Source organism: Arthrobotrys flagrans (genome assembly GCF_004000055.1).
Source record: "Arthrobotrys flagrans strain CBS H-5679 chromosome Unknown unitig_3, whole genome shotgun sequence".
In the NCBI taxonomy this organism is placed as follows: Eukaryota; Fungi; Ascomycota; class Orbiliomycetes; order Orbiliales; family Orbiliaceae; genus Arthrobotrys; species Arthrobotrys flagrans.
Window position 1 is genome coordinate 4,182,470 of NW_027137547.1, and position 22,589 is coordinate 4,205,058.

General features: G+C 47.4%; 7 protein-coding genes across 7 annotated transcripts; 4 read left to right on the top strand and 3 right to left on the bottom strand.

Annotated features, from left to right (window-relative positions):
• Positions 1-409: 409 nt before the first annotated feature.
• DFL_002583 (uncharacterized protein) lies at positions 410-2,098 on the bottom strand (the record flags this gene model as incomplete). Its single annotated transcript, XM_067631390.1, has 5 exons — positions 410-661; positions 728-1,352; positions 1,416-1,682; positions 1,756-1,774; positions 1,855-2,098. The coding sequence occupies 5 exons, from the start codon at positions 2,096-2,098 to the stop codon at positions 410-412; spliced, it is 1,407 nt and encodes a 468-aa protein (XP_067493940.1).
• Positions 2,099-7,615: 5,517 nt separating this feature from the next.
• On the top strand, positions 7,616-8,533 carry DFL_002584 (uncharacterized protein; the record flags this gene model as incomplete). Its single annotated transcript, XM_067631391.1, has 5 exons — positions 7,616-7,621; positions 7,680-7,725; positions 7,828-8,102; positions 8,204-8,398; positions 8,486-8,533. 5 exons carry the CDS (start codon positions 7,616-7,618, stop codon positions 8,531-8,533), a joined length of 570 nt encoding a protein of 189 aa, XP_067493941.1.
• Positions 8,534-9,017: 484 nt separating this feature from the next.
• DFL_002585 (uncharacterized protein) lies at positions 9,018-9,743 on the top strand (the record flags this gene model as incomplete). Its single annotated transcript, XM_067631392.1, has 3 exons — positions 9,018-9,040; positions 9,135-9,295; positions 9,355-9,743. The coding sequence occupies 3 exons, from the start codon at positions 9,018-9,020 to the stop codon at positions 9,741-9,743; spliced, it is 573 nt and encodes a 190-aa protein (XP_067493942.1).
• Positions 9,744-10,251: 508 nt separating this feature from the next.
• Positions 10,252-11,607, top strand: DFL_002586 (uncharacterized protein; the record flags this gene model as incomplete). Its single annotated transcript, XM_067631393.1, has 4 exons — positions 10,252-10,379; positions 10,442-10,506; positions 10,564-10,586; positions 10,642-11,607. The coding sequence occupies 4 exons, from the start codon at positions 10,252-10,254 to the stop codon at positions 11,605-11,607; spliced, it is 1,182 nt and encodes a 393-aa protein (XP_067493943.1).
• Positions 11,608-11,764: 157 nt separating this feature from the next.
• DFL_002587 (uncharacterized protein) lies at positions 11,765-12,733 on the bottom strand (the record flags this gene model as incomplete). The annotated part of the gene is made up of 1 exon (XM_067631394.1): positions 11,765-12,733. One exon carries the CDS (start codon positions 12,731-12,733, stop codon positions 11,765-11,767), a length of 969 nt encoding a protein of 322 aa, XP_067493944.1.
• Positions 12,734-14,089: 1,356 nt separating this feature from the next.
• DFL_002588 (uncharacterized protein) lies at positions 14,090-16,263 on the top strand (the record flags this gene model as incomplete). Its single annotated transcript, XM_067631395.1, has 5 exons — positions 14,090-14,390; positions 14,517-14,963; positions 15,044-15,191; positions 15,252-15,515; positions 15,576-16,263. 5 exons carry the CDS (start codon positions 14,090-14,092, stop codon positions 16,261-16,263), a joined length of 1,848 nt encoding a protein of 615 aa, XP_067493945.1.
• A 600-nt stretch (positions 16,264-16,863) lies between these two features.
• DFL_002589 (uncharacterized protein) lies at positions 16,864-19,292 on the bottom strand (the record flags this gene model as incomplete). The annotated part of the gene is made up of 3 exons (XM_067631396.1): positions 16,864-17,389; positions 17,448-18,468; positions 18,620-19,292. 3 exons carry the CDS (start codon positions 19,290-19,292, stop codon positions 16,864-16,866), a joined length of 2,220 nt encoding a protein of 739 aa, XP_067493946.1.
• Positions 19,293-22,589: the final 3,297 nt, after the last annotated feature.

The following is a 22,589-nucleotide window of genomic DNA, read 5'->3' on the forward strand; positions in this document are numbered from 1 at the left end:
ATGTAGGAGTTTCTATTGGTTGAGGCTCATACATTAACTGACAAAATATTGGTAAAAGCATATCGCTAGTAAACCTCCCCCGAAATGGGTATATTCGTACATGTGCATTGAAAAAAATATGTATTAAACGCTTCTTTCGCGGTACTAGTATGCCTCAATAGACGCGGTCGTAACTCAATAAAGGGGGCTGGGGTATTTGTGTTTCTTTTCACAACAAAGGAAAAATCAAGGGAGCATCAAGGGAAATTGCATTTGTAGTTTTATAAGGGTGTGTGCTAGACAACAATGGTTCGAAACAGCTTCATGAAGAACTCCAGTCCGAGAGGGGTATCCAGACGCCAATAACCATAAAGCGAGAAGATAGGAGTAAACCAGCAGAACGTACCAAATAAATGAAACAAACAAACAACTATTGGCTTCCGATCTTGATTCGATCCCTGGGAATGCTTTCAATAGAGGGCTTCTTCTTGAGTAACCTAAAACTGAAGTGAAGACTGATATCTCTCCACATTAGTTTGCAGCTGGTCCATGATGTTACAAGGTAGATGATAAAATTCCACAGGCCTTGAGCTGGGAGCACGAGTGCAGCCGTGAGATATAGGGCAAATTCCTGTCGTTCGGGGTGGATCAAGGCATAGACACGATTGGTTGAACTCGGTACCTAAAAGTTGCACTGTTAGAATATGAAAGTAAAAATATAGTTGAGGTTATTCCAAGCTCAACATACCCAAGTAATGATGAGACCGACGAAGAAGAGGAAAGCACATCTCGCGTATGCCCATGCAGCCGCATTTGCCCTCATGGTTTTTCTGTTTGCAGCAAGAGCCCTTCGATTTCCACTTGCTGGAGCGGTAGGGATAGCAGTGGTAGTTTCAGCCGCTGTCAATGACGGCTTCTTCGTACTCGAGTCAGAAGTGGTAGCTGAGCCGACCGAGTGTGAGCGGCCATGCCCTAGAACCAGCTGCTCCTCGCCATCACTAGGAGCATGCTCAATGTCGCCAACTGACTCAGCTTCAAATTCATGTTCGTTTTCCCGAATATGGGCATGGCGTTCGCGGCTCGTTGCTTCAATCGTAACTGTGTATTTGTAAGGCTCGTTTTCGCCGGCAAGATAAGTGCATCCAATCGGCTCCGGCTTTTCCACATGATCGACGTGGGTAACCGTAGTCATTTGGATAGCCGACATGGGAGACTTTCCGGATGGCGCAGCACATGAAGAAAGCTCGGTCTGGCTGGTGGACTGGGTTGGAAGGTGTCCATGTCTCTCGTCGAATTGACGAAGGTCGGCTCTCATCCGGAAAACAGTTTTCCCGGCTGCAATATAGAGAATAAATGTAATAAGAATGATGACCCTAATTTAGATGTTCAATAAACATAATCCTTGATCATTTGGCGATACATTATTGACTACTTACCAGACGGGGCCATAGAAGGTCGTCAAACGCAAGACATCATACTCTTGCGAAATCCAACACCAAAGAGTAGCATCTCCATATATTGGACCCTTTCCGGGTGAGCGCACGAAGAGGAAAACAATTCCCGATATCAGGGGTAATCCAAATGAGGCTCCGACGTAGTAAGGCTCCAATTTCCTCAACTGAGCAGAGCTGAATTTTCGGTTGACGGTCAAATACACATTTAGTGCCATAAACGCTATGAACAAGGCATCGGATTGCAGGAACCTATTATATTCATTAGCATGTGTGCTGATTCCGTTTTTCCAAGCCCGCTACCCCGGATTTCCACGAAGCTTACGTTTGAATAAATAATCCCTCTATAGGCGAAAATGATCTGTTAGATGGCCTGATACCTTCATCTCGGTCGAAGGGAACATGCAAGAACGGCTCCACTTACGCATGTTACACAACGCAGAACCTGGCCCAGCTGCTAGGCCCGCTCTAGAGATTGAGGTTGCAACGGTGCAAAGGATGTTTGCTATTGCGGCGTAAAATGCAAGTCTGTTGATTGGCTTGTGAAATCGTGGGGACCCCAGAAAAGTGACGATAATGAATAATGCGCCGAGAATTGACAGAACCGAGGACATTCGCTGTACCGCCTCTATGGCCTCAATCTCACTCGGTGTTAACTGGCGAGGCATTTTGTCGTTTGTCTGTTTGCCCAGTTCTAGTTCCCGCTATCGAGTTTTTTTTGGGGTCTGATGTGAATTTTGGAGGTTTCGAATTATTATTTTTTTTGGTATGTGTTTCTCAATATCTTCCTATACTGACATCGAATTTCGGCTTGGCTGACGGACTGGTCTTGATATATATAAGACCTCGAGGTCTATCTCTGGTAATAGGTCGTCTGCAGTGCTCATGAGCCTCAGGATTGTCGGATATTGAAACCTGCAGCAGGGTAGCTTTACGCCGGCACCTTATCCTCCTAAGAGGGTGCCCCCCGTGGATAATAACTGTGAACGTCGGTGAACGATCGATGATGAGAGAATACAGAACCGAATGGTCCCAAGAGCAAGCCCCCAGTGGAGAGAAAGCCTGGAGTTTTTAAAAGAAATGCAGCAAGGGAAAACTTAAAAGCGTCTTGGAGATCCACAAGGGCATTCCTGGTTGTCGCCCCACTACTGTCATGAGGGATGGATCGAGATATCAGGGCATAGATATACCTTTGAGCAAGGTTCTCCATTTTCCTGGGGACTCGTGCGCATTGTGCAATGGATCGGGGGAACTCTGTTAAGTTTGGACCCCGTATGAGACGGTACTTTGCCTGCTTGTCCCTGAGCCATCCATAATGGAAAACCCACACTCCATCTCGCCTCGAAGACTCGTACTGCAATATTCACAGGCAAACTGGCCGAAATGACTTCAACAAGCTGCTAGTTAATCTGCATGTGTAAGTCATGCACTACATAGTATGTACCAGAAGGAAAGGGTGTGCTTCGAAACGAAAGTATCGTGTTGGAAAGGTAAAATCCCACAAAAGCAAAAAGCATTCTTATTCCTGAGCTAAACCCGGCAGCACACCCTCTTCGAGGCCGCTGAACGGGAGACAAAAACGTTCAGACCCCTCCTTCCAGCGTACCTGTAGCACCCTTGCACACCCGCTGTGAAATTCGTAACTTGCACGTTTTCTTGAAGCCAGGAATGTTCCTTGTACCCTGCCACCACTATTCTTCATGGATAACGAAACGATAGCTGGGTGCAAACTGCAAGAAAACTCACATTTGATTACTACTCCACTCGAGTGCTCAGCCCGTAGACGTCCGAGTTCCTCATGTGATAGGTGGAGACATACTTCCCCTATGATTATCCGGGTCGCCTTTCTTTGACAGAACTCTCTTCAAATTCCTCACGCATTGCATTGGCGGGAGGACATCTGTATAACTTCCCTTTTCTTGAATTGCTGGGTTACTGCCCTGCTCAGTTGCGCAATTGCGTCCCTTGAGCTCGCATCTCAATTCAAATTTTTTTTTTTTTTTTTTTTTTTTTTTTCCACTCCCAAAGGAGAAGCTAAGCTTCCGTTTCGAGGTGATATGTTGCATATATGAATTTTCTACTTTTACATCGGTTGAAAAGCCGAATCAATTGGCTTGGTGCCTGATACGAAGCCCGACACCTTCTGAAATCCTACGCAGAAAGCTGAATGAAACCACATTTTCTTCGAGTGCGGTTTGCGTGCGCCCTCGTGGTCCCTGTTACTGGGATCTCCAAACGGTTACTTATTTTGAACCCTCAGCACTAAGTAATCTAACGCTGTATAAATGCCATAAATATCGACTCATTTTATACTGGTTTGAACGACACATCGATTCAATGCACCATAGCTATAGGGGCAAGGGAGTAGAAGGTCACTAAGCAATTTTAGTCGGATCTTGCGAGCCCCCTGGAGAAGCAGTAGAATTGCGGTCAAATCAATTTTTAATCCGACCCTTCCAATAATTCTTGTTCTATCGATGACTTTGGGGGTTAGTGGTGGTAGCTAAGATACAGTGCTGGTAGAGGGCTCGCTGAGCGGACGCTGTCAGCATGCGCGTGCGGGCGAGGAGGCTTGTCACTGTCTCGCGTCCAGGCGATAGCTAAGTATACATCCTAGGAACTTGACGGATACTTCGCACTGATTTTGGAAAACTTTCTGCCATTATACGGACGGATAATCTCTTGTTGCAAGTGGCGGGTAAATAATTTTTCACTATGGGCGGATGACACAGTCAGCATTGTATAATTATGTGCTAGATTGAAGTTATCATATTCGATAGCCGCTGATTCGATTGATGTGCGCAGGGAATCAAAGACAAGGGCTTATTGTCAATCACGGAATAGCAAGGCCGATTCGAATTAGTATCGATATCCGAAAGGAGTTGATTCAAATCCAGAGGCAAAAATCCACCAAAGCATCTTTGCTAAAGTTCTACTGTCTCGTATTGAGAAATTGCATTCTGAGTTGATAGACATGTCGCTAACCAAGCTTGCCCCAGTCTAGAATAATCTCCACCAAAACTCTCTCCGCAAAATCCTTGGACATATCTCCACTTCTCCATATTTCCCACCTAAGACATCGAAATCCTGGGCACCCAACAAAGCGATAACTTGGAAATTTGGGGGAAAGCTTGTTCTACCAACCCTCGAGGGTTCTTGCATCTCGGATTTATGGGATTTGGTATTGTTCGATCGAATACCCCTATTTCTCTTTGCCACCCTCTCAGTAGAGATATTGAAAAAGGAGATCTCAAACTTTGATATCGCATACTAATACTAAAAGAAGTTTTCATCTTGAGAAACCTTCCCAAAAAGCCAAGAAAATATCAAGGCAGCAGATCCGGGTATAGCGAACAGCAATTAAACGAGGATGGAAATTTTTGGAAGACGAAGTAGCAGAATGTAGAAATAAGTCACCGCGTAATCGAGGTGAAAGGAACATAACATGAAACTGATCGCTGGCAGGGCTTTCTCTGACAGCGCTACTCATTATCGATATGTCGCGACATCGCCGCTGCATGCACCTGCATAGCTAGACCGACTGTACTTGGGTACAAGTTTGTGACTATATACGGTACTATAACACCACTGATATATCATGTCCAACTTTAGAAGAAGACTAGCTTTGGTTAATGTCGCTGGAACATTCACCAACCAATCAGCACCCACACAAGAGGGCGGGCCCATGAATATATCTAAAATCGCAAGTTACCGTGCCTTGTTATTTGACATCAAGGCTTATGCAGGAGTGGCGATAAATAGCAGAGGATTCGATTTTGCTTCGCTTCAGGTCCAATAGCTTGTTTGATGGTAAGCTTAGCTTGATGTTACACAGATACGTAAAATATACTCCTTCTCGCTTCGGTTCGATTCATCGGTCTTCTAATCCACAAATTGACGCACAAATAAATGGATAAGACTCGCTTCCAAAAGTGCCAACAGATAATCCGAGGGTGTTTTTTTGCTGTCGGATGGCTCGAGCTCAACGGAACGGAAGCAGGCGCTCCTTCCGGGATGTTGATTACTCTACACCTCTCTAACGAAATCTCACCCGCATGCAGGCCATTCTGTAGTTTGTCGCAGCAACAAAAAGGCTCCTCGCTTGTATTCCTTTTATTGTCAGGAAAGGCTTCGCCCCGTTACCAGAGAGTTTTCGTGGAAAGAGTATTAAACCAAACCATCGGAACTTTTGGATGATGTGGGTCGGCGGAATCGAAGCCTTCCTCGCCAAACATGCATGAGGATATATATCGGAACCGATTCTATAGATGGCTTAGGGAGGAGGATGTCAAATTTTATTTTTAACAAGAGTAAGCGGTCAATATGAATTTATGAATGTTGGCCGCGCTTCTTGGTGCCCAGAAGGCTAAAAGAGACGAAACAGCATCAGCAGCCACGAAGAGGAGGAGTTCGAGCGTGATCGGATGTTGCAGATGCATCGATGGCCCGCAGCCTGCGAGCTCGACGGCGCTGATCTTGATATCTATCAGATATCTGGATACACAAATACGTAACATGAATGACTGGTTGCACATACATATTTCGATCCTGCTGTCGCAGAACTCCGCAGAACTCTTCGCTCGGGTTCTATTTTCTGCATGGTCATGCTAGGTTTGCCGCTATTTGTTTTCGGCTTCCAAGTTTGATACTCGTCTACGGAACCAGCCTTGCAGAAGGCAGTGTGGGATATTTTTGGCAGGGGAATACAACTGTACAGCGGGATGGACCTAGAACATCGACGCCTCTTGTGAAAAGATCAATTGCACAAGATCAACGTCCCGTCACCTAATGCCTGTTGCCTTGGCCTGCAAGCCTGTTCGGATCTGCTAGGTCGACTTTCGAGGGAGTTCCTTGTTCGGTACATACTCGAAGTTCAGGACTAGGACACTATCCATGGAAATTGATCATACTAATTTGCGTAAGGCCAGTGGGGACTACCTGGTTGATTACCCCTCTGGGGTTTGGTTAGCAGCGCGGCTCGCTACCAGATATCAAAAGATTGGCGTTCTGTTATCGGATTCGTTTATAATATGCCTCTCCGCGGCACCGGGAGACTTCATTTTGCATCCGTTATCATGAATTGATTACTCAAGTTATGGCTACCCGTTGATATTAGTCAAAGGAGATTACATTTGATTCCTTTGGTAGATGAAGTATTCGAAATCTCGCAATTGCTCGTAGATCTAGATATCGAAGAACGCCTTTGCTGATTACGCAGACGCTCATCGCCCCTTCAGTCGGGCCGATTGCGATATATCGATATCGGAATCGAATGCACAACATAAATGCACAGAATAAATACTTACATACAGCTGCGGGCGAGGTCAAAGCACAGTCAAATCGGATCCGGAGCAAAATTGTGCAGCAGCGGACGCACTTAGACGAAAGGATGCATTCGAAATGCTGTAGACCGGCCATCGCCACTAGGACAGGGTCGGTGTACATACATACAGACATATACGTAATTCACCATCCAGCAAGCCTCGCTGTAGCCTTTAGGAGGGGAATAAAATCCAAAGTAATAATTCTTACCGTTGCTGATTTCTCACATCTGACCAACTAGACTTCGGGCTGGATAAGTTGTATTCGGCTCAAGGGTCAGCTGCTTGGATAACCTTTTGTACAACATGAACATACATCAATTTTATGGCTGCTTTGTGTAGCACCAATAGACAAAGATATCGCGATATCAAACCAGGAACTCGGAAACTCGGAAACATTCCTGTAGTTGCCTGGATCTGGTTCAACAAGGGCCGGCTCCAAAGATATCAGCTTCAAAAGTACATGCGCAAGGCCGAGAAAGTTGATATTAATATTCAATTGTGCATGCTCGGCCTCCAGGGTCTGATTGAAGGGCTATGGTTAGGCTGAGATTTGGAGGCTTGATGCAACATGCAGGTTAGAGAGGATGGGCCTTGTGCTTCTAAGGATAGAAATTATTTCCTTAGGAATGAAGGAGATAAAATGTGAAGTTCGGGTTCATGTGGTGAAAGCTGACCGTATTGTGGGATGCTAAATGCGTTGGCCACAGCGCAGTTCTGAGTACCAATGGCTGAGCCCCACCCGGCGGCGAGTGGCGCACCAAGCTTAGCCTCAGTTAAGCTCCAAAGAGCCGCCATGCCCGCCCTGATGTCAACATACTTCTCATAGCTCCTACATCTGACGACCAGCATACCATATTCATCATGCCGGTACGAATTGCTTCCAACAGCTGTTCCCATCTATTTTTCAGGTGCTAATGTATCTCAGGCCTATCACTCTAGCTTTCTCAGTGACACCGATGTCCGGATAATAGGTACGCGATCATACGTCGTCAGCTACAGATTCCCCGCAAAACAAGCTTCAGAACACCGATATTCTTGATCAAAGCTAACGGAATCTATTTTCCAAACTATAGGCAACTTTGCCCTCTTACCTCTCCGAACTAGGACTCGTGGTCCTGCCTATACACTCCCGTTACTCGGACCCGAAGATGACGAGATCCACGTCGACCCTGAATCGGAGTCCTACGATATCCTAGACGAAACTCTAGTGCTCTTCAGGGCAAATACTCTATTCCGAAATTTCGAGATCAAGGGACCGGCCGATCGGGTGTTGATCTATGGTATATTGTTTATCAGCGAATGTTTGGGAAAGATCAAGCCAACCATGTCCGGAAGGGAGGCCGAGAAGGTAATTGTCGACTTTACTTAAAAATTCTGGATACTAGGAGCCTTGGGGGAAGGATTGGGAGGAATGGATTGGCTGACAATATCCCGGGCTGGTTTTTATAGGCATTGAATACTTTGGCTCTTGAACACTTTGCGTTACCCGGTGACCCGACGTTCCCATTGAATGCTCTGTTCGCTCCAGCTAGGGATAGGAATGAGGCGGATACTCTTCGACAGTATATTAGTCAAATCAGACAGGAGCTTACGATTAGACTGCTGTCGAGGGTATATTTTGATTCAGCGACTGTTCCATCGAAGGTAGGACTGCCGAATCATAAGAATAATAATATTCTTAACTTCAATTTTCTTTGGAAATATGGCTAACGAAACCCTGGTATTTTATAGTGGTGGCTTAGCTTCACAAAGAGGAAGTTTATGGGCAAGAACTTGTGAACCTGGAGCGTTAGTGCCGTATATGGCTTGGTTGTCTAGAAGGCCGCGTGCCACCTTTTGCATAGTGTCTTCGCCTTTCTTATACCTGATCCCTTGCAAAGCGACTCTACAATTACATTTCAATATATTATATTCATGAGTGACTATTGCGAATTGCAGTATAAATCCGTAATTATAATCGCGGCTGCTTTCTAGCTATCGATATCGACATTCAATATCGTGCTTACCCTCACGTGACTGCATTGTGGTGTTTGCGTAACTTGGCCACCTTCTGGAAGCATCGCCGCCGCCGCACCTGCCTAAATTTTCGGCCTTTGACAACCGTGTTAACTCAACCTAGACACCGGTCTCCTTTTCCTCAACATCCCACATCCCTAGTACTTAAACCTGGGCCCATTCTTCCCTCTGGTATTCTTCTTCATCGCTGGTGTCCGCACGGTACTTGTTCTATTAAATTCGTATCGTCCTTCATTTTATCGACACGATGTTCGGCTTAAACCCTCAAGTGTAAGTTTCCATGCGACGTAGTCCCAACGATGGGAGGTTCGTGACACCGGTATAACTGAGGTCGGATGCTAACGGATTAATTTTATAACTCTAGTTCAAACGTCGTCGTAGTCCTCGGACTGATGCAAGTCGCGAAGAAGATTCCCTTCGAAGATGAGAACGTTCTGTGGGCTGTCCGTGGTCTCTACATCCTCTCCAACATCATCATCGTCGGCCTGTACCTCTACGTCGGAAAACAGATCAAAAAGAAGAATGGTATGATGCCGTCTCTATTTTGGATTCAAAATATCGGGCCAATGCTAATGTTATCGTAGACATGACCACTCTCAAATATGTCGAACCTGCCGCCCCGCTCTCCGGTGAAGAACCCAAGCTCGTCACCACCACCATCTGCCAATACGACGAAGGCCAGCTGAAATCTCTTTACAAGTCACAATTGACCGGCATGGCTATGGTCGGATTCATGCACCTTTACATGAAGTACACCAACCCACTTTTGATCCAGAGCATCGTCCCATTGAAGGGAGCCCTTGAAGGCAACTTGATCAAGATCCACCTCTGGGGTCAACCTGCTGCTGGTGACTTGAAGAGGCCGTGGAAGGCTGCCGGCTTCATGGGCGCCGCCGGCGGGGAGACCAAGAGCGATAAGAAGAGCATCGAGCAGGCTGAGAAGACCTTCAGGGGAGGTGCTAAGGAGGAGTAAATGGGTTTCTTCTTCTGGTTTTATTCTGCCTTGTCTCTACAGTGAGCGATATTAATGATTCCTGTAGATAGATATTTTAATGGTTTCTTTATGTAATGATGGGGTTGCCGGTTGGGTCGGTCTACTGTAGATAATTCTGATATTGATAATACGGCAAGCGATTAGCAATAAAAGCTTCAGCATTCGCATAAAATTCGGAATTAAACGATCTCGTAGCATTTTTACTCATCTCCTTGAGATATCTCTTACTAAGTCTGGTCAGAACTTGGGTAAGTAAAATTATCACGGACCGTTTGTAATCGAATGTGGCACACTCCAGAAGGCGAGGATTTGGTGGGTGTTGCGAACGCGTCTTCCCGCCAAAGTCAACCGCAACCTCAGCTCTCGCGTGTTCCAAGCTTGATTCATTAAACCGGAACCAACAGCTCCAATACCAGTCCCCACGAATAGCATTACATTCCCCGAGTGCTATACATAGTCCCAGCCATACTCGATTATACTAGCCGCAATGTCGGACGACGAAATGGATCTCGACGACGGTCCCGTCGATGCGGGCATAACGTTCTCGACAATTGAAGCTAAAGGCAAACGGAGTGCTGCGAATCTGCCGGTAGAAGTCGGAGATTCCCTGCCTTGGTGAGCTCTACGGTGGATTCGTTTTTCTACAGTTCGTATTTCTAAACGAGTTTGCGAGATAGGGTTGAAAAGTACAGACCGCAGAGCCTTGACGATGTATCTGGGCATGAAGACATCTTGACCACAAGTATGATCCGACACTTTACAATATCCATAGGTTAGGAGGTTCTAATATAAAATTTAGTAAACAAATTTATCGATCAGAACGTATGTTGCCGGCGCTATCATAGTTATACTATACCAGGGACTCACTATTTGCTAGAAACTCCCACATCTCCTCTTCTACGGCCCTCCCGGAACCGGTAAAACATCTACGATTCTAGCTCTCGCCCGACGAATCTATAATACCAAATCCGAAGCTGCTCTCCGCCATCACGTCCTAGAGTTGAATGCCTCCGATGATCGTGGTATCGACGTCGTCCGAGAACAGATCAAAACGTTTGCGTCTACAAAGCAAATCTTCTCCTCTGCGAAACTGGAACCTACGAATGCCGGTTCTTCGATCGCACAATTCAAACTTATCATTCTAGACGAAGCCGACGCCATGACGTCGACCGCTCAGAACGCCTTAAGGCGTATCATGGAGAAATACACCTCCAATGTCCGATTCTGCATCATTGCAAACTATACCCACAAACTCAATGCCGCCCTATTATCCAGATGCACCCGTTTCAGATTCTCTCCGCTCCCGATCCCCGCATTACGAAGAAGGGTGGAACACGTTATAGAGTCCGAGAAGGTCAGAATCGATGATACAGCTGTGGATGCGTTATTGCATCTCTCAAGAGGCGATATGAGACGGGCTTTGAACGTGCTGCAAGCATGTTTTGCAGGATCCACACCGCTAGATGAAAATGGCGTCGCATTATCCGGACCTGATGTTCAACGGGAGTTGATCACCGAGACATCGATCTACGAGTGTGTAGCAGCACCGCATCCCGAGGATATCCAGGCGATAATGAATACGCTTTTGACGGAGGATATGACGACAGCTTTGATTACAGTCAACAGGGTAAAAACGTTGAAGGGATTGGCTTTGACCGATATTTTACAGGCGGTAGCGGAGGAGTTATGTCGGCTGGAGGTTAAACCGCACGTAAGGGTTCAATGGTTGGCGGGTATGGCGGAGATTGAAGGCAGGGTAGCCGCGGGAGGAAACGAGAGCATTCAGACAGCTGGTTTTGCCGGAGTAGTGAAGGCCGGAGCGGAGATGATTGCCAAAGGGTAATATTTGTATAAATTTCAAAGAAATAAACATTATCCCATGTGTTCGCAAAGTTGAACGCTTCGAGGCGATTTTAGCGGCTGTACAATTCCAACGGTTCCCATCAAAACGGCAACTGTAACATCCATCAAGCGGTCTACGTTTGAGAAACACACGTTCACTAGATCAACTCTGCGCCAACACTATGTATTTTCCCAAAGATCTCCACCCCTTCTCTTCCAAAGGCGGTTCCGACCCCAACTGCTGCAGCGCCTGCCTTTCTCATCCTTTTATATCCTGCCCGATCGCTAACCCCGCCAGCTCCGATGACCACCATGTCCCTGATTTCTTCATGCGCGCTCTTGTCCAGCATGCTCCTGATAGTAAACACATTCCCCAAACTCAACGGATGAATACTCTCCCCGGCTAGTCCACCAACCCCGGTCCCCGACGCGGACGTAATTATCGGAGTCAACTCTCCCTCACCTGTATTCGGTATATCAAATTCGTAGAACAGGGAATTCCCCAGCGTATTAGTAGCCGTAATAAATGACAACACTCCAGGGAATTCTTCCACCGCAGATATCAACTCGTCGAATTGGTTTCGGTGGGTGTACGGCGGCGTCTTGATCCCCACCGGCACCATCGTTACATCTAGAGACCGTTGTAGGTCAGAGAGCCCTTGTAGGTAAGGTTTCAGACCTGACGAGGAATACGCCGGTGGCGGTTTGTCAGGAATATTCGGGCACGAAAGGTTGATCTCTACGTAGACTTTGAGCCCTTTTCCATGCGCCCATGTTGAGATCGTAGAGACTGAAGAGGTGACTTCCGCGGATGTACCGGTAGTGGAGATGATAAAGGGTTTTATTTGAGGGAGGTCTGATGAGACGATGATCGATTCTATGGATGAGAGGTAGTAAGGTAACGGGTGGGGAGAATATCCATAAGTGTTCAGAGATGACGAGTTTGGTAGGAATGCGTGTTGGTGAATAGAAGGGTCGTCCTGGAATCCCGTGACCGGGAAGGAAGTACGGGTTGTGACTGCGCCGGTGGATTGGCTGTCATAAAGGGCTTGGAGGTCCGACCGGGTGGTCGCCCAAGGCGTGGATGTATTCAGGAGAGGCGGGGAGATGGTAATTCGAGAAGACATTGTGATATTTCTCTACGGGAGTCGCAATTAATATCAAAACCGATAGAATCTTTGGCTTGATCAATTGAAGACATCTCCAGGTAGAGATATTCAGGGCTAGCTAGATATCGAATTACCTAATGACTACCTCCGTACTTGTCTAGAGTCGTAGGTACCTAAATAAGCGAGATAGTAAAGAAGAGGCGATTGATATCGTGCTAATGACGTTCGAATCATATGACATGGACGTCTATAGAAACCCGTGTAACACATGGAAGTTTTGTGTTACTGTTCAAAATGCAACAAAGCCAACGTCACGCTCTACGGCTGAATTTTCAATACAATTAACTCTCTTCGCGAAACCGGCGACTCGAGGGGTACCTCCTATCCTCGCAAGTGGTGATGGTGGGGTTGGCTATCAGTCCGCATCACATCCTTTGGTCCTCATCTTTGCAATCCTTGCCTTCACAGCTTGATCAATTGCAATTCTGACCTCCGCCTCCATCAAATAACGACCCTCGATGGTGTAGTTGGTATCACAACAGGCTGTAAAAGTCTTCGGAAGTTCACTTCTGATTAATCGTAACCTGCAGGTCACCAGTTCGAATCTGGTTCGAGGGATCTTCTTTTTGCTCTGATTTTTTTTCCATTTTTTAAACCTTCTTTTGGATAGCCGGTGTGCACCATGTGCTGGGATTTGAGGCCCAAACGGGCATATTCGACAGGGGTACGGGTTACTAGGATACGGATCCCTGAGCTAAAAGGTTCAGGGTGAAGCTTAGCTTGCCGGACAATCGACGAAGGAGATAGCTCGACAGCTTGTGGTGATCATGAATGGCATCTCGACATCCCCAATTGCAAATCAATTGCGGGAAGCTTCGATCGATTCATTCGGTTCCGAATTGTGATTCCGGTTTAAATATCTGAAGCCGAGGTTCCAAAAGTCTCATCAAAATGAGGAGCTAATTACCTACCCAATTGCAACCGATCCAGTCAATTCTTGACAGCGCAGTCCACATATCCAATCCCCAGGCCAGCCTGCATCCCCAAAGCACCGAAATGTGATAGTCTGACGTTTCGTCGACGTGTTCTTCGTGATGACTTCGCCCGCCCCGTATCCACAGCGGGGAAACATGGAAAGCTCATCAATGAATTGCCTCGATTGCTTCGAAGAATATAGCATCGAAAGGATGGCTAGATAAAGAGGTCTCTCGATCCGGTAGCCGGTCCCGACTTCCACGCGAGTCCCTCTGAGGCTCGCCGCGATTTCGTAAACGTTTTGAACAATGCGCCAACAGTGAAATTCCTTAATTTAGGTCTACTAAGATATTTTCTATTACTAAGTCTAAAAAGGGCCGGTTCCTTAATCCTTCCGAGATGTCCTCCGTTTCCCAAGACCTCGCTTTCTTCCTTAAACATTTCGTGGAATGCAGCGTTCGTCCACAAATACAGCTTCAACTTCAGCTCCAGCTTTCTACAACTTCGAGTTTGGCGGAGAGGAATTACAACGCAACGCAATTGCAGTCAGCGAAAGAAAAGATGGATAAGGTTGAGGATAACTCGAAGTTCTTGCCAGCGGTTCCGAGACCTAAACCGCTGGACCTATCGCATCACTTATCGCCGTTGGCTAGAAGGTTTAAACAGTCGAAGGTGCAGGGACTGTACAAATACGGTGCCAGTAAGAATCCTTTGTCGCTATTATATTGTTATTTCGTAGAAACTGCAGTGCTCGATCCTGGCAAAAGCCCGTCAAGGGGTTATTGGATTCCCAACTATAATACGCATGAATACTGATATAAAGTAGTTCCGGGAATGGCCAACCTTGCCGGCGGCATGCCTCATCCCTCCTTCTTCCCATTCGACTCCCTCTCCGCCACCGCTCTCACCCCAAACCACTTCACCACTGCCCTCCACACGACTTTCCTTCAACTCCTCGTCTCTATAAAAAAGCCTAGTCACTTCACAATCCCCAAGTTCCCCCCTCCGAACTCCTCAGATCTCTCGACGGATATTTATCTCGCACGTGCATTGCAATATGGCACATGTGAAGGTCTACCCGTACTCCTTGACTTCATCAGAGACTTTGCGGTGAATTGCCAACACCAGGGGAAGATTCCTTACGATTCGCCGAGTGTTATTATGACCAGTGGAAATACAGATGGGTTTAATAAAGCGTTGGAGGTATTGGCGGATCCGTATAGGGGAGACAAGATCTTAATGGAAAAGTTTGTGTACAAGGGTGCGGTGAATAGTAAGTTGTGGATCCCGTTTTCGAGACTGCACGTGCGTCCGTTAGCTAGTGCCAGGGTACTAAATGAGATGTGATGGTAGCTGCGGCTTGCAGAGGAATCGATGTTGTCCCGGTCGACGTTGATAAGGAAGGTATGGTTGTCGAAGGGGATGACGGTCTTCAAGGAATACTGGAATCGTGGGACGTCAGGCGGGATGGACCACGTCCCCATCTTCTGTATACCGTCACGTGAGTTGAAATCTCCTTGCTTACTTTCGTAGAAGCTGAATGCTGATAATATACAAACAGGATGGGTCAAAACCCCACGGCCGGCGTCCTCGGTGTCAAGCGACGCAAACAAATCTATGCACTCTGCCAAAAATACGATATAATAATTCTCGAAGACGATCCATACTGGTTCTTACAATACGACCTGTTCGCCGAAGTTCCAGATAATGATACTTTCTTGTCGACCCTGGTGCCTTCGTATGTGACCATTGACACCGACGGGCGGGTTCTGCGGTTCGATACATTTTCCAAGTCTATGGCACCGGGGTGCCGACTCGGGTGGATGTGAGTACGCCTGTTTCGGAGGCAGACATAAAATCGGGCACTAATCGAGTCCTCCTGTAGCATCGGTCACCCGGCGATAGTAGACCGCATCCTTCGTCTTTCCGAACTGACCACCCGGATGCCCTCGGGCCCGACCCAAGCGCTCGTTGCTAAACTTTTGGTCCACACTTGGTCCGTGTCCGGTTGGATAACTTGGCTCTCCCTTCTCCGCCACCGATACGAGTCTCGAATGAACACCCTCTGTGTTGCTCTCGAGGCTGGAAAAACAGTTACGATGATCCACCTCAAGAACATTCGGCTCAAGGAGATCGTGGATCAAGATGGAAATGTCATCGATGGCGGGAAATACAGTTTGGTCCACAAGGCCGTGAAAGAACTGTATGAGTTCGAAAGGCCGATGGGGGGTATGTTCGTGTGGGTCAGGGTATACTTTGAAATCCACAGGCTCTACGATGGGACGAATGGACGGGAAATCATGAGAGCTCTTTGGGAGTACTTGGCAGGCGAGGAAATTAGGTGCTTAGTATGCCCCGGGCAGGCCTTCGGGGCAACCGATGAAGTTGAAGAACGGGAGGCATGGAAATATTTTAGACTCTGCTTTGCAGCTGCGGAGGAGGCCGAACTTAGGAGGGCAAGCGTGGCGTTCGGGAACGGAGTGAAAGAATTCTTTGAGTTGCAGGAGTTCCCGAAGAGGGACGATGAAGAGAACGCAACGGCCGTGGATTTGCGTACGCCACGGTTCTGCTGATTTGGATTTGATTTGGATTTCGTTTTGCTTGCGTTTGGGAGCTATGGGGTTTGGTCGCAAATATTTCGTAGGTACCGGTTTGATCAGGTTGTATGAGTTTGTAATATAATGGGCAAATCGAACATGCAAAGCTTGTGATGATAAATACCTCCGTACGTACATTAGTAGAATGGATTTCTATAGCTAGTGAACGGGATACCATATGCACACATTGTTTCAGGATCGCATCTAGATATGTACGTATAAGGTGCTATCCAGTCATCTATTATCGATACAATATGCTGTAGGGATGATAATCCGGACCGTGGTATTATAGGTTATATTAGCTAAAAACTGAGTACGCGATAATACATCGCAAGTCCGAATACTTCCCTCTGCCAATATATATATATATATATATATATATATCTCAAAAAAGAAAGAAAAAAAATAAAAAATAAGCTTTGTCGAAAGATCCCAGTCGGATAATCATCACGTAAAGACCGCAGATATCATTAACATACCGATTCTAAAATGCTGAAAAGCAAGTTTATATTTCTTTGTTCTCCCTATCCCACCTTTTATTCCGGTCCTTGAGATCCGGTCATTCGATAGGTGCCTCTACTGGCCATCCCATTGGAGCGGCATCTCCGCGCCCTCGATCAACTCGATCCCTTGTTCGTCATCCACCAACTTCGCAAATTCTTCTTCCGTTAATATCCCACCACCTTTGGACCCCTCCGGCCGAGGAAGTGCGAAGACTTCTCTCGATACAACTTTGACTTGCATGAGCACACACCCGGCCACGTGCCAGATATCCTCCAAGGTTTTCAACGCCCCGACGCTAAGCCTTATTCTCTCCTTTGCCATAAACCCTTCCTCGCCGTACAACAGCCACGAGCAAGCAGATAAGTGAACGATCGCGCTTAATGTTATAATGCAGGTGAAGAACGGTGTGTGCTTTATAAGCGGTGTCGGGAGGGTTATGAGTTTCGATATCGCGTCTGCCGCGCGGATTGCTTTCGTGGTGTGGAAAGCTACGGGTTTCGATGTTGTCGTCCATTGGGTTGGCGGTGTACACGACGTTTCGTCCGGTACGAGTGAGATGGCGAGATGCGATTTTGGTCGGTGTAGGTATATAGATGCGCTGAATTTCCTGTCAGATCTTTCCCTTCGGGTTCGGGGCGAAAATCACAAGCACTTACGCATTTATCACCATGTGCGCCTGAAACAACATCTCGTCTACTCTGCCATCTTTATCTACCAGCTCTTTCTTCCCAGCCGGCAAATGTAGCATCCAATTCACCAAACTCGTGTCCGCGGAGTCCACTCTGGGATCGTCCGGATTGTCGCTCCCCCCGCATGCCAAAACCTGACCTAATATCCGCACAGCCTCGACCCTGTATGCGTACGACGAGAAAGATCGGTTGTCTTCCGAAAAATATCTTTCATCGAAGTCTACTAGTGACCTTGTGGGCGGTATTCGACTGGACAGGTATTCCTGCTCCTCGCACGGCAATGGGACCGTGCATTCCACGCTCCATAGCCTGAAGCAGTCTCTTTGGTGAACTCCTGCGAATATTCCATCCAAGAAGTATAATTCCCACCATGTCCGTCGCCAGCTTTCCTCTATAACCGGGTCGCCTTCGCCGGCTGCTTCCGCAAACCCTTCGAGGTTCATACCGAGCTCCAAAGCCATCTCGATCGCAATATCCTTGACTTGACCGCTACGCTCTTGAAGGTTATCCGCATGGAGACCAATGGCGAACAACAGCATCGCTTGTACGGTAAATGAGTTTCGCGGGGCATTTTGTTGGAATAATGTAAAATCTGCTGCATCGCGAAACGACTGATGTGGGGCAGAAGGTGCGTAGAATGACCCTATAAACCGCATAACCGGTAGTAGCTGTGTGAGCTTCGCCGCCGTGGTTTTGATAAGGTATGCGGGCGGCAAAATGAAAGGATGTGCGGAGTGAAAATATGCATAGTAGAGTTGAATCAAGTTGGCGGTCGGTTGAGGCGGGACATGATCGTGAACTGATGCGAAGTTGGTCGATCCCCGATAGTGGTTTCTGACATTTTCCAGTGCATTTGGAGGGGGAGGTCCCAGGATTGGCGGATTCCTCGATACCGGTGGCGAATTTGTGGGCGATACTGTGGCATTTGATGCGGCGGAAACAGAGGCTTGGCGGGTTTGTGACGATCCACGCGATGTAGACCCTCGTTCTAAACAGCATTGCAACTAATGTTAGTCTATGCCCTTTTACATCTTAACGTCCCCAAGGAACTGCTTCAACACCATCGTTCCACCTCGGAAAAAGCAAAAAGAGGCATCGAACTTGAGGGGCGATGTCGTGAGAAGGACTGGAAATTGTACCATTACCGCCACCATCGCTCATGATCCCAAACCCGCCTTCCCCGCCACTAACACTCCCTGCCCTGCTCTGAGCAGAAGTTCGTCTCCTACTTCCCTTCCATCCTCTCCTACTTTTGACATATATACATTCCCTGGTATCGGTCACACATCTTGAGCAGCTGGGCGTGCCAGCATCGCATTTAAGATGGCGGCTCCGACACTCAGTGCACGCCAGGGGTACAGGAGGAGGGCCTACAAATCTCGCAACTCTCAAATATGGCTGGCCGCCAGTGTTACCAGATTGTGGTGGTGGAGGGGATGTTTCGACTTTCACGCCGCTTTGCATGACATCGCCGCCTTCGGTGTATATCGTTGAAGGGATTGTTTGGGCTGGCAAAGGGGCAGACTGCGGTGGTGGGAAGAGAGATGGTTGATGTACGGTTTGCGGTGATATCAGGTATTCTGTAGTTGTTGGAATGCTAGAGTGTGAGTTGGATCTTAAGGGGAGCGAGGGATATCCCATTCCATTTGTCGGTAAGCCGGTGGTAGGCAGCACGCCGACACCAGAACCAGGGTATCTGTAGGCTCCACTTTCTTCCTCATCATAATTATCTGCGGATGGAGGAGGGGGTTGCTGGTGAAGCTGGAGATTTTGATATTGGGCGATCGCAACAGGTTGCGAGAAGTCCGGCATCGTGAGACGTTTTAGACGTTATAGGGGACGTGGAGTTATTAAATTGATCAGGCCTTCCAGGTCCTTCCTGGGCCACTTCCTAACATGCACCTTGTAGGCGGGGCGGAAGAGCAAGCTAGGTTGTATGCACAATGGGACTGATACAGCGCTGCTTCTTCTTTTTTTTTTTTTTCGAACGAGAAACCAGGGCAAGAAAAAACGAATGAAAGAGAACTGGCGCCGACCCGTGAAGTGAATTGTACTCCTCGACGCCGCAAGCGCTAAAGGGCGAATTATCGCAGATAACGATTTGGCGTTACACAAGCAGATATTAGGGATACTGATATCGAAAGCAAAAGAATTGTTCTGGAACCGACAAGCTGGTGACGATGTGCTGCGCGGAAAGAATCGATTGGGCGATTAGCATGGTTGTTACGTACAAATAATTGCTAGTTGCGGTAAATGTCAACAGGAGGCAGACGACACACCTCTGGGTATCCAATGTGGATGATCCGATATGTAACTTCAGATGACAAATGGGTTTTAAATGAACTGCGGGTTTAATCAAACACGAAAAACTCCGAAGCTTGGTTGAGAAATTTAGATATTTGGAGATATTGGGGGAGCTTCTCCTCAGCTCTTCCGCAAGTTGAAGGCGTTCGTAAATGATGCGAACCCGCTTTCTGAAACTAAGAGGCAACCGCGAAGGAAACGGTGCCTGGTACTGATCCGAGCCAAGGCCCTGTCAAGAGCCTCACTGTACCTGGATATCTGTCGGGATTACGTGCGTTAAACTGTCAGGAATATTCTTGGGTCATTCGAGAAAATGATGCGTAACAATTGAAAAGAGTGGTCGGCGATCATGAAAAGACGGCGACCAGGCAGATAAGCAAGAGGAGTCGAAAGGAAGAAACAAACCCCTCTCTTCTTGTTGCTAATGCGAGCTCCGGCAAGCTAGCAGTCGTGCCACGTTATCGGGCGGAGGGCATGCCGCTAACAGTCTTTTGATAGGGAAGGAACGAGCGGCTATTAGGGAAGCCCTCGCAGGAGTAACGAAGGGTTGCTGGAAATAAATACTGACGTGCATCCCCGCTTTTCAAAAGCAATGGCCTTGCATCGGATTCATTTCTTTATTTCATTCTCCTGAAATCGTCCTGTTCTGGTGCACAGCAAACAAAAGCGAAGGATGATTCCTACCCAACTCCTCTCCAATATCTCCGTTTTCATTGGACCTCGATCTTTTGATCACCACGATTGGGATTAAAACCGATATCTGTGCGGAGACCCCCACCATCAGCAGCGACCTTTCCACTTTTTATCCCACCCTCTTTCAGTCATTTAAGATCAAACCACACAAGAAACTCTTGGATGTTTACAGAGTAGGTACGCAACTCGGCGAGATTGAAGCTGTGCAAACTCACGATTCTCGATATTGGCGGATGCCTAATACTCGGTCGCTTGATCTCGGCCGGCTATCCAACGGCATTCGATCACTGCCATGCTCTTGTTGATAGATTTCATGAAGAATCTTCTCGGCAGGAAGGACAAAAGGCTGATTCGCCCCTGGTCGTACGACCGCGGTTGCTTATCATCCCGCGCTGCCGGCTCCAAATTCGGCCTAGTTAGGTGGCCGACTCGTCCCAGATTTCTGGCGCTTCCGGCCGTGGCTTGAAAACCTCCAGCTTCATATCGTATCTTTGGGATTATTAACACATTCAAAAACATGCCGAGATATCCATATGCTTAGTGACTGTGATTTGAAACCTTTTCACTCTTCGTATTCGTGCAAGTTCGAGACTTCTATAGCTTGTATACGTATTCGATCGCATGCGGACCCGTAACCCAGTATTTGTTTGGGCAGCTGGGGTTGACAATGCATGGGGCTAAGGAAGCTTGGATCCGGCCCTGCTGACCGCCACAAAAGCCTAAAAAACATGTGATCGATATGTTCTGTTCGTGATGTTTCTTCTCGTGAAAAAGATGTTTCACAAGGTAGAAGGATGCTGAAGATAGCGGTGCGTAGCTCGTGTCGAGGCGATATCGGTATAGAAATTCCGAAGGAAGAACTGGTATTGGGGGAGCTTGAGACCAGCTTGAGCTTCGTCACGAGACCAGGAGCTGAATTGGGTTGAGCGATGGCAACACAAAAAGTCCAACAAAGGGCCACAGAGTCACAATATTTCCCAGGAGGCTGGTTGTCGTAATGATAACAGAGGATCGCAATACACTCCCTATCAAGGAAAGCATATATGAAACGTACTTTAAGAAGCTATCCTACATCATTCCATCATGTCTTCATACGCAAACCGTACTCCTTCGTCATCAAGAATCGACACCGACTTTACACTTACCACCTGCTAGCGAGTGTGAAGAGAAGCCGATTGAAAAGTTACGAGGCTTCTTAGGCTCGTCATTTGACTGCTCGACTAAGATCCCCATGTGTACTATCGGAGACTCGATGCGATGGCTTCAATTCTTCAAAAAGTCAACACCACCCTCTCCTGTACCGCTGCCGCTAGCAGGTTTCGTAAATTTAACCCTGTTACCAAGAACGTATCTCGTCCCCGCTTTACTATATTCATCAACTCAGTTATTCACCGACTTTCCTTGCTAATTCGATGTGCTGGACAGCCCACCAACGGCAGCCCTTCTGAGGCCGAAAAGCTTCAAGCAGGCGGATCCAAACCAACCCCACACAAACCCATACGTAGACCCTTCTCGTTAGGTGCATATAATGACATTGTGCCCACAGTATTCCTGCTTTGTTATCTTGAGCTTTGGGCAAGGTGTGATGACATGAGGACTTTAAGCAAGCTTGGTTGGCCGTCTGCCTTCCTCGGGTGTCGTTACACAGCATATCCTAAGCATTGTAGATATTGGATCAAATATCCCTCTCTGCAAATGCGCCAAGCACAGGTATCAACGGCCACGGGACTGAGATCAAAAACTTTTAAAGGTATCATATCGCGCGAGGGGGTGGGGCATCCGGTTCGTTCCAGCAAATAAACTCGCGACAGGTCGTTCGCTTGTGTAACATATACATGTACAGTGGGGGAGATGTACCCCTCAGTACTCTGCTTGGTGATTCATCAGGATGGTGTCCGGCCCGTGTGTCCGGAGATGTTCATCGATCGAGGGGCGTGATATTGGTTATCTCATCCGGAGTCAGGCCCGCCGGGTGGTTGTGCTACACATTGCTGACTTTCATGGAGTTAGCGACCTCCTTTGTAACATCTGAGGAGTCGGATAACACAGTACCGACAAGGGCGTCTACGTTCCACGTTGGCTCTGATCATGGGGACGATCATGATTAATCCG